Genomic DNA, 12,259 nt, shown 5'->3' on the forward strand with positions numbered 1-12,259 from the left:
ATATTAAATACACTTAATTATAAATATGATCAACTATTTATTAATAAATAAAAGTAGATAAAATTTCCACAAGTGACAAGGTTAACTAATTATTGAAATAAATTATTCAAATGTTAATTAATTGATAATTATTATGTATGTAAAAATCGATAAATATTTTAGCTCTTAATATTTGAAAATGTACTTCTTTTCTATTTAAAAATACTGTAATAGATAAATTTACCTAGTGTCAATTTATAGTGAATTTAATTATTTATTTATGAATATTATTGTGAATCTAAAAAAATTAATTGACGAAGATATAAGTAAAATTTTTTGATTAATTTCTAGAAAATTGTGTATTGTCGTGATTTTGAAATTAAAAGTTTGTGATAAATAATCAACAAGTTGAAATGTGTTCATTGATACTATCGAAATTTACGTATAATTACGACCAATAATAAATATTTCTGAATAATATAAATAAAATTAATTTAATAAACAAAAGAAAATTATTGTTATTAAATTATTTAGTTTAAAACTTATTTTTATTAATAATTTAAGTTATAGAACAAAATTTATCTTCAGTAAGTTAAAGGGCCCAGTTATCGACATTGACCTAGTTGTTTGACACTTGCAATTTTATAATTAAAAAAATAAAATGTTCTCAAAAAATCAATTATCTTAAAATTTATAATTCAAAAAATATATTTATTAATTTATTAGAGGTGATTTTTTTTTTTAATTAAAGCAAAATTGCAAGTGTCTATATCTAGACCAGTGTCAATAACTGGGTCTTTTAACTTACTCAATATCTTTCAGAACAAATTTTTTTTTTTTTTTTTAATTATAATCGATACTGGTAAAAATATTTATTAAATTTTCATTAAAAAAATGAAATTATTTTAATATGAGTACTCAGTAAAAAATTTTTTTTCATTAACTCACCACTGTCGATAAGTTGATTTGTGATTCAGCTGAATCTGGAACAGCATGTTCATCAACCATTGATCCCTTATATATTGGCTGTAATTAAAGTAAAAAAAAAAAAATTATTTTTAAATTTAACACAATTAATTTTATTGAATAGATAAAATATTATACCTAGCATATCACCATCAAAATCAATAGAAATCCTTTAATTTTAAAACTCGACTCATATCAATAAAACTCCCGATTTTATTAATTTTGACAATTATTTACACGAGCATTGAACCTAAATTATCACTTTAACATGAATAAAAAAATTATCTAATACTAAACCAACAAAAATTATTTAAATTAATGTCAACATTAAATAATTTATCATTAACAATGGAAAAGTCTAATTACTATACAAAATAAAAATGACTCTTTGTAGTATCCATAAAAAATCCTTTAAAAATTCCACGACGGATGAATGAAAGTATCATAATCGTGCTGTTCATTCACCTCAAATATTTACGCGAAGTCGATTATCTTATTTGCAAAGATTCGTGATTTATTATGACTTTTTTAATGAAAAATAATTTAGCCGACATCTGAAAATTTTTAGAATTTTTTTATTAAAAAAATTTCATTTTCAAAAAACTTTAAAAATTATAAATGCAGTTTTTTAAAAATATTATTTCGTTCTAATTTAATAATTAAAAAAAAATTAAAAATGTCGGCTAACTTTATTATTATTTTTTAATAAAAATTAATTTAGCCGACATCTAAAAATTTTTAGAATTTTTTTATTAAAAAAATTATTACAAAAAAATTTCATTTTTAAAAAACTTTAAAAACTATAAGTGCAATTTTTTAAAAATATTATGTAATTCTAATTTAACAATTAAAAAACACTCAAAAAATTAAAAATGTTGGCTAACTTAAGTATTTATAATAATAAAATTAGCCGACATTTTGGATTTTTTTATTTTGCTTAATTTATTAAATTATAACTTAAAACTATTTTTCAAAAATTGCACTTTTAGTTTTTGAAGTCTTTTACAAATGAAAAAATTTTTTTGTAATAAAATAATTCTTTAATAAAAAAAATCATAAAATTGTTTAGATGTCGGCTAACTTAATTTTCATTAAGTATTTTATTTTTTTACGTATGAAATATACTTGTCCATAAAAAATATTAATTTCGACCGGTTAATTGAAATAAAACTTGATTTTCAATAATTATTTAGAATTAATAATTATAAAAAATCTGATAAAACGATGATCTGCCTGTCAGTTCCAAAAATTCAACACCAACGCTATGCATCAGTATCTATCTTGTCGCTATTCTGTACAACCGACACGACTAAATATTTTTGTTAATTTATCGAGGCAAAACGAGATTTTGATCTTCGGGAAAAAAAGCCTCACCCGCAAAACGTTTTATTTATTAATATTAATTTATATAAGCTCTAAATCCTAATTGTCAGGTATAATTTTACCAAATAAATGATTAATTTTACGTAAAAGCGGGAACGGACATCTTGACTCGGTGACTTGACATAAAATAATATGCGTATTTCTCATCAGAGTATATCATTTTCCGTTAAAAGCTTCCGCATTTCGCCACCGCAGCTCTTCCGGCACAAGCGCGCTAAATTCAAATTACTGAATCAGCGCCCTCTTTCAAAACTCCTTTTGCAAATCTTCAGTACCGACAATATAAAAGGCGTAAGCAGACTAGCAGAGTAATAACAATAATAGTATTGTGTTTTGACAATTGTTAAGATTCTACATCGTATATTTACGGCTTTAAATTTTGAATCGTTCCACGAGAATCATTTTAATTACAACACTGTAAGTAAAAAAAAATTCTTTCATTTGATTAAAAAAAAAAAAAAATAAAAGTTTTTACTGCTATCATTTTTGTTATGTAAAATTTATTAATTGCTTATCGAACTCACAAACCAGAGATACGGCGTAATAAGTAATTAAATTGTTTATTCAAATAAAACGTCGATCTTTGGTCTTATAGAATTATTGTAAATCAAAAGCATGCGAATAAATTATTAAGAAATAATTAAATATTTTGGAGCATGTAGTTAAAAAAGCAAAATATAAAAATTGAAATCAGTCTGAATAGACCGGTCGGTGGGTATATTTTGATCACCTGGTTAATTATTTCTGATTTATTTTAGTAAAATGGCTGAGAATCGCCTGGATGTGATAATTTTCGGCGCTACAGGATTTACTGGGAATTATACTGTCAAGGAAGCTGCAAGATTGTCCAAAGCTAAACCTTTTTCTTGGGGAATTGCTGGCCGAAATAAAGAACGATTGGATGGTGTGCTGAAAAAATTTGCTCCAGAAGAAGGTAAAGACTTTTATAAATTAATTTAAATTTAATTTACTAATTTATTTATTTATTTACATAAAGACTCAACAGCAATGAGCAATAACAGAGTCATAAATTTAACGTCGTTTTACAATATCTTATTATGATACTAAAATTAGCAGATATCTGACAATTTTTTTAATTTTTTTATCGAATCAATTATTATAAAAATAATGTTTTAAAAAATTCGCACTTTTAATTGTTTTTAATTTGTATGAATGGATTTTTTTTTGCTAAACATTTATCATCATAATTTAATTATAAAAATCTAAAAAATTGTTAGATGTCTGTTGAATTCAGTATCATATCTTATTACATATTTGTAAAAAACAAAATCAGAAGTAAAAATAATAATGTTTTAATATACTTAAAAATAATACACTGAAAAAAATAAATAAATAAAAAAAAATAAAAAGAAGAAAAAAATATTGTTAGAGAACTGAAAATATGCGTTTTAAATATCTGTTAAGATTTAAAACTTGGCCAATATAGATTAAATTAGTAATGGTGCATTATTTGGTCAAAAATATTACCAGAAAATAAATTAGCTTTTATTCCTAATTGGCTAGTAATAAAAATGAATTTGATTACAGAAAACATTTCTGTAATAATTGCTGATGTAAAAGATGAAGAGTCATTAAAGAAAATGGCTGAAAAGTGTAAAGTAGTCGTGAATTGTTGCGGTCCGTACAGGTTTTATGGAGAGCCGGTTATAAAAGCTTGCATTGCTGCTGGTACTCATCATGTTGATGTTAGTGGTGAGCCTCAAGTATGTATGCTGATTTATAATATCAATTATTATTATTGTAACTTATTCGGAGATGCTTTAAATTGTAATGGAACTTTATTTTGTATTTTGCATCTATTAATAGTTCATGGAAAAAATGCAAGTTGAGCACAGCAAAGCAGCACAGGAAGCAGGAGTTTACATAATAAGCGCGTGTGGATTTGATAGCATTCCATGCGACCTTGGAATTATTTTTGTCCAGCAAAAATTTGGCGGAGAAGTAAACAGCGTTGAAACTTATTTAGACATGAAGGTGGATGGAAATTTTAAAGGAGCTAGTCTTCATTACGGGACCTGGGAGTCAGCTGTTTATGGACTAGCACATGCTGATGAGTTACGTGAATTGCGTAGTAAGCTTTATCCTAATAAACTACCTTCATTTGAACCTAAATTACGTCCAAGGTAATATATTGTCCTAATAATTGTAGGCGTTTATAATTATTATAAATTTATGAACGAATAGCTGATTAAAATTTATTTTCAGGGGAATTGTACACAGTTCTGAAATATCTCAAGGATGGTCTTTACCTTTTCCTGGTTCTGATCGTTCAGTTGCTTATAGATCTCAACGATATCTTTATGAAAAAAATAAAATAAGACCAGCACAAGTGCAAACTTATATGATACTCAGGTATCTTATTTTATTATTTACAATTTGAAATATATTTCTTCCGTATTGATAATTGCACGCCTCATAAGCGAAGCGTTGAGAGTGCTCTACTCTCGACATGTCAAAAAAAGCAGTTTTCTCGAAACTGATATTGATTTTTTTTTAATTATATCGCACATAGAATAATATGAGTACACTCATATCAAGTCAAATAATCAGGCACATAAAATATATTTCAATAATAATTATCTATATTATTAAGAGAATAAGCAAAATTTTGTGGCCAGTGTATTTATATGATAAAATAGGATTTCATGGTTAAATTTGGTATCGTTGGAAAAGTCTTGACCTGAAGTTGTGCCTTTTCATGGTTTCATATCATTCTCACCAATAGTCAATTTATGATGATAAGTATTTAGGCTGCATTCGAAAATGCTCTATCTCGAGATACATAATTAAAAAATGATCTTGTATCTCATGAACTATTGACATTTTTAAAGATATAAAGCTCATCTCGATCTTACACTCATCGAGACCTTTCATTTGAATACCCATATCAATTTTTCATATATTTATATATATTATATATATGTATTAGGGTGTGCCAAAATGTAACTTCCGTGGAGAACCTTTTAAAATTGGAATTTTGAGTTCCACTTTTAACAGCAGCTGTGTTTCGGCATTTCCTGCGATATTTTCGGGTGAGAGGATTCATTTAATTATTTATAGGATTTTTAACAGGAGATTTAATTGGACACTTCCGGCCAAATTTTGAATTTTCGCCGGAAATGCCCAAACTAAGCTTCTGTTAAAAAATTCTATGAAAATCAAATACATCGTCTCACACCAAAATATCTCAGGAAATGCCCAAACGCAGCCCCTGTTAAAAGCGGAACTCGAAATTCCAATTTTAAAAGGTTCTCCACGGGAGTTGCATTCTGGCACACCCTAATATGTATATATGAAAAATATATCAAAATGCATGTGGGTACTCAAATGAAAGCTCTTGATGAGTGTAGCATCGGGATGAGCTTAAAAACGTCAATAGTTAAGAAAGTACAATGCAATTTAATAAAAGTCATTATTTAATAAAACAAAATTTTATTTATTTATAGTTCACAAGTCACGGCAGTCACATAGTGACTGCAAGGTTGCTAGTTTTGTTTAACATAGTAAATAATAATATTAAAAATTATCTTTCCTGGACGTTCGTGTGTCTGTGTTTATGACAGGAAAATTGCTCGAAAAAATAATCCTACCGAAACAATTTTTTTTTTATCATCTAAAGTAACACATTAAGGATTTTCTCAATTAATATGAGCGTTCAATTCATTGCCGTTTAATTATTATTTATAAAAAACTAAGATACGACTGTGTATTTGTATATCTATTCATACATTTAATTATAGTATTTTTTTTTCTTCACCTTATAATTATAGCGCCACTAAACCATAGCAGAGTTTTCTGTTTTTTGTATTTTATTTTAATCAATTTTTTTGTGGAAAAGTGAGATTATGAGGCGTGCAATTTTGGATTTTTCAAACTTTTTGGATATTATTCTCATAGTCATTATTATTAATTACATGAATAACTTTTTTTATTATAGTTCTATTTGGGCTGTAATATCAGTCGCATGTATTGGAGCAGTTTTTTCATTGATGACTAAATGTAAATGCGGACGCAGTTTACTTCTCAAGGTCTATAAATTATAAATCTAAATATTCTAGTAAATTTAAAAATGAAATATTGGCAATAAGTAATGTTATATGTTTGTTGTAGTATCCAAAATTTTTCTCCGGAGGTTTAGCTAGTCATGAAGGACCATCACCTGAAGCCATGGAAAAAACCTATTTCTCAATTACATTAAAAGCAAATGGTTGGAAGGATAAACTTGCTGAACCAACGGACAAGCACACTGAGCCTCCAAATAAAGAAGTAATTGCAAAGGTCTCCGGTACTAATCCTGGGTATGGAGCTACTTGCACCATGCTGATGATCTCAGCGCTCACCGTTCTTCGTGAAGCTGATAAACTTCCTGATAAGTATGTAATATTACTTTAATTATTCAACCATCAATTATAATTAATTATAAAACAATTAATAATAATTTTTTCAGTGGCGGAGTTCTTCCTCCCGGTGCTGCATTCGCCAATACGTCAATGATTGAGCAGCTGAATAACAATAGAGTTAAATTTGAAATAATTAAACCCGAATAAAGTTAAAAAGCGAAAATTTTTCTATCTTAATATAAAGATAATAATTTTAACTTTAACAAATTTAAAGTACTCACTTCGAATTTTAATAAAATATATGATATATATTCTACTTAATATATTAATCACATATTTATAAAAGATAATTCTTTTTCTACTAAAAATTTACTTAAACTCTTTGCTACTTTTTTTTATTTAAATTTATAAAAAGTTTTGAATATTTATATAGTTATTTATACTAATTTTTTATATTATCATAAAATACTAAAATATTGTTATGATAATACTTGTATTTTATCAATAAAATTTGAGCATTTAAAACTATTTCTTCGATATTTAATTATTTACTACTTATTTGTGACTATAAATAGTTTTCATTCCATTTATTTTAGTGTAGAAATACCCAAGAGGGGAAATCTCAGAATAACCTGCAGTAATTAACAATAATTATGATTACAATAATTTAAAAATTAAATATTTGAATATATTGGAAATAATTATCGATAAAGTGGTCTAAGGCTTTTTATATTAATTACTTTTCTTATAGACTTACTATTTTCCGTAACTTTGAAACCAATAAAAATTTTTCTACCAAACATTAAGGAGATCCACGCGAAGTAGTCAAATTTTTAAAACTTCTTGAAAATTTTTAAATTCCATCTACATAGCCTAATAATTAATAAAAAAAAAAAATTAAAACCAGTAAGTTTTTCTAAATTAGGTTTGAAAATTGTAATTTTTACATGTAGGTAAATGAAGATTCCACCAGCCGTGTATTTGGTTAAGAATTTAATGCAATTAACGATTTAAAAAAAATTTTATTTTAATTAAATTTGATTGAAAAAATATTAAGTTTTCGATTAAAATAATAAAAAAAGTAACTTTCCGAACGTATTACGTAGATAATTTATATTTTTTATGAAAAATCACAAGGAACTTCCGTTCTTTAAAATCTTGTATTTGACTTGGCAACACCGCTTGCGCGGTTACCCGGCGTATGAGTAACTGCACGGAAAAAAGAAAACTCGAAAAATTACAGTATATAATGCAACGTGGCGCTTCGTGATGAAAACTGGAAAAATTACAGTTACAGATTGTAATTATTGCAGATTTTATAAGAATTACATTTTATAATGTAATATTTATATTGAAAGCTCTGAAAATTAAATTTAAAAATTGAATTCCCGAGAAAAAATGTTTCTATATAATTATATATAATCATACATGATTATATATAGAATTGTATATGAGGTTATATATAATTATATATGACTATATATGGAGCAATATACAACCATGCAGGATTATATATAGTTCCATATACAATTATATATAAGTATATAGAATTATATATAATCATACATGATTATATATGGAATTGTATATGAGGTTATATATAATCATATATAATTATATATGGCTTTATATGGAGCAATATACAGCCATGCAAGATTGTATATAGTCCCACATATAATTATATATAAGTATATATAATTATATATGCTTATATATAATTAACAGACATAAAAATTTTTTCTTTGAAAAAAAATTTTTTTTTGGTAATCACAAAAAGTGTAAAATGATGTTTGTAATTACGTTTAAATAATTCTGAAATACAAAATTTGTCACATTTCCTATGAGATGTTTTGGTCTGCTCTGCTACTACCTAATAGTAAAATCATTATTTATTTTATTATTTAAATAAGTGTTATATTATAATGAAATTCGGTAAAATAAATAAATTATGAATAATGACTATCCAAATATATATTAAAATCAATTTTTATATTCCATTTATGATAAACTCATATGATACATTATGTAGATCATAGAATCATTATCATCTAAGACAGCAGCACAGCAGACAGACACTTCAAGGCGCACGGAGATCACCAAAGTTAAGCAGCATTGAGAAGAGTTAATAGTTGGATGGGTGACCGCTGGTTTTATAGCTATAAAATTATATCTAGATATTTTTTTTTTGCATTTTAATTTTAATTTTAATTTTAATTTTTGCATATTAAATATTCTATCCATAAAATTAACCCAATAATTAATTAGATATAATAAATATATAATTAAATATTGTTATATATAATTATATATAGTTATATATAATTAGATATGATTATATTTGGCCATTTTTCATATATGATCATATATAACCAATTTATATATAAATATATATAATTATATATAAATATTTTTTCTCGGGTTTAGAAAAATGTTATTTCGAACTGTAATTTTTCTAGTTTTTATTACGGCGGGATCGATTTTACATTTTATACTGTAATTATTTCTGTTTTCTTTTATCCGTGTGCGGTTTTTCAAATACTAGAAGATCTTAGGGCCAGTTTTTCAACCCGTGGTTTTCTTTTTACCCGAGTTTATAACCATAGTAACAGTACTAATATTCTAATGTTTATTTAATATGTTACTATAGTTACAAACTCTGGTTAAATAAAAACCCCTACACGGAAAGAAAATTGAAGGAGTTTTTACTATTTTACTATTGTAATTTTTACTAAATAAAATAGTAACGGTGGACTATACTTCTCATTTAGTAATTTTTACGATCTACTATTGTAAATTTTATCCAACAAATAAGACTAGCAAGAGTCTTAAAAAGTCGGATACTATAGAGCAAATTATACAATATGTGTTTGTGAACTTTACAATTCAACTATTGTAAAAATTCACAGTTGGTTTTTTTAAAAGAAATATTAGGGAGGGAGAGAGATAGAAGGTTGGACTAATTGGTACCTGTATAGTAATCGAAAAAAGAAACCAACACTTTCGTGTTATCTGGGAATCGAACCCAGAACCCTGTGTTGGCAGCCAGAGACTCTCCCTCTACGCTATCCGAGCTAAACTAAGGCCAATACCATTTAACATTTACATAAACTCGGAGTCTAGCGCTGTCACGGCCATCACTCACAATAATTGAGAAACATTCCAATTCAACTATTGTAAAATTTGCTATAGTTCTATTGGAAAGATACAGAGGCAGCACTGGAAATTTTCATCTCTTACTTTTTACAATAGTAATATCGTAATTTTTCATGAATAAATAGTATTTTTTCTTCTAAAATATTTGACAATTAATAGTAATAAAAGTATAGTCCAGCTTTACAATAGTTGTATCGTAAATTTTCCCAGAAATTTTTTCCCGTGTAGTTGAAAAACTGGCCCTTAGACTGACCATATTATAGTTAGACAATAAACATAAAAAAATTTTTAAGTTTAGGAAACTATTGCGGTGTTGTCAATTGTATACCGGTAATTAAGAGAGCTATATTTTTTATTAGTCAATTAAATATTAATAATTATTTAATGAGTAAATTTTTAGGAAATTTCCTCAAAAATGTTATTAATTAATATAAAAATTAATTTTAAGATGCATAACAAAAGTATTTCTACGTATTATTTTTTTATAAACATTCTTTACACTAGAAGGGTACTTGGATCTCCTTAAATTCAATTAATTTCAGCCTAGCAATTCATCATAAATAATTAATTACTAAAATTAATCAATTCAACGACATAACTGTTGGTGATTCTTTTTTTTCTTTTTTTAAATCACGAAGACGTCATGAAATTTCCCCACGTGGGAATAACGAATCTTACTTCTAAGACAAAAACAAAAAAACTAGTCACTGAAGCTATGCTGTGTAGGAAGTGTATGAGGAAAACCCCACCTGGTTTTGCGTCATCAATTTGAAAGGTACTAAATCAAGTTACGTAAAATTCTGGTACTTGGATGTCCTTGCAACTCAATCATGACCTTCACTGTGATTTCGTCAAGAACATGTAAACGACTGTAATAGATAACTGATGATCCAGTTCCAAATAATTCAAATACAGAGGAAGTTTTTGTCTATTATACCGCCGACTTTTTAAACTCGAAATAATTTCGGATCACTATATCAATCTCAAATACGCTCCAGTGAAAGGAGTGTAATTTAATTGGCTCAAGTTCACGATCGTTCAGCTACGTTGTTTAAATATCCTTCCGATTGAACACGTGAGAATAATTATTATTTACACCTAAATTTATTAACTTAAAAACAGAATATCAGCTCTTATCAATAGACATCAATTTTTTTGAAGGTTCCTATAAATATTCTTAGCTAAATTAAAATCATTCTTGTAACATAAATTGATATTGACATTTTTGGAGGACCAGCAGATAAAATAAAAAGTGAAGCAAAAAGGGTGATTTTGAAATAATAACATTCCAAGCGTACAAATAATGATTAGAAACTATTGATTATAACTACACTGATAGAAGAATTTGTTTATATTTAATAAGCTTTATTAACTGTTAATAAATGATTTTTTAACATCATAAGATTTAATAAATATTTATTAACAGTTAATAAATTATTTATTATATACGATTTATTAAATGTTAATAAATATTTGTTAACAGTTGAAAAATATTTATTAACAGTTAATAAGTAATTTATTAACTATTAATAAATATTTATTAATGGTCAATGAATATTTATTAACTGTTAAGAAATATTTATTTAAAATAAAAAGCAATTTTCTTTTGACACTTTTTATAATCCTATAGCTTGAATACATGATAATAATTAAATTCTCTAAATAAATTAACGTTTTTAATACTTAAAGATATAAAAGATAATTATGAGCTGTGATAGAAGTTGGTATTTTACCATAAACGTTATTATAATGAAATATAATTAATGCAAATAATTTATAAAGATGATTTTTGTTTATAAGCAATCTTTATATCATATGAAATATTGCAAGCGAAAAAAATTCACTCAACAAAACATTTATTAACTGTTAATAAATATTTTTTAACTATTAATAAATGTATTTTCCTCTCGGATAAATATTTATTAAATGTTAAAAAATATTTCTTAAAATTTAATAAATTAAATTATTAATAGTTAATAAATCCTTCTATCAGTGTATCAATTTTATCAATTACTAAAAAGTTTATAATTTTCTTTTTATTTTTCTCTTCTCTCAAATCTCTTAATCTTAAATCTATCTTCTCTTTACAGATGCTATTTATTGTATATAAACATTACTAAACATTCTACACATGAAAATGTAACATATTTTTGTAAATTACCGAGGGCGATTCTTTAAAAATAAATAATTTCATTAATACTTTTTCTTTGTATATTGATCTTTTATTATTATAATTTTTTAAATAAATAAATAAATAAACCTCTATTTAATAAATCAATTAATATTTATTACAGGTTTAAAAAATCACTCGGAATTTGGTATCATTTTTTTTATATTTAAATTAAACTTATTGATTTATTTTTTGTATAAAAGTAAAAGGGTTTTTTGCTTATTATAAAAATAAGAACAATTAAAAC

At 25.4% G+C, this 12,259-nt stretch overlaps 1 protein-coding gene and 1 long non-coding RNA gene across 2 annotated transcripts in view; one reads left to right on the forward strand and one right to left on the reverse strand.

The window, feature by feature from the left end:
- LOC123275539 overlaps positions 1 to 1,487 on the reverse strand; it is a 134,504-nt gene extending 133,017 nt beyond the window's left edge. The window contains exons 1-2 of the long non-coding RNA XR_006511705.1: positions 1,084 to 1,487; positions 928 to 1,005 (exon numbers count right to left, since the gene is read on the reverse strand). This is a non-coding gene — a long non-coding RNA (uncharacterized LOC123275539). The remainder of the gene's footprint in view (positions 1 to 927; positions 1,006 to 1,083) is intronic.
- A 1,098-nt stretch (positions 1,488 to 2,585) lies between these two features.
- Positions 2,586 to 7,190, forward strand: LOC123259286 (saccharopine dehydrogenase-like oxidoreductase). Its single transcript, XM_044719646.1, has 8 exons — positions 2,586 to 2,745; positions 3,087 to 3,262; positions 3,877 to 4,052; positions 4,156 to 4,472; positions 4,555 to 4,701; positions 6,287 to 6,377; positions 6,460 to 6,722; positions 6,797 to 7,190. Exons 2-8 carry the CDS (start codon positions 3,091 to 3,093, stop codon positions 6,894 to 6,896), a joined length of 1,266 nt encoding a protein of 421 aa, XP_044575581.1. The 5' UTR covers positions 2,586 to 2,745; positions 3,087 to 3,090; the 3' UTR covers positions 6,897 to 7,190.
- The last annotated feature ends 5,069 nt before the right edge of the window (positions 7,191 to 12,259 follow it).

Source organism: Cotesia glomerata, linkage group LG2 (genome assembly GCF_020080835.1).
Source record: "Cotesia glomerata isolate CgM1 linkage group LG2, MPM_Cglom_v2.3, whole genome shotgun sequence".
NCBI lineage: Eukaryota > Metazoa > Arthropoda > Insecta > Hymenoptera > Braconidae > Cotesia > Cotesia glomerata.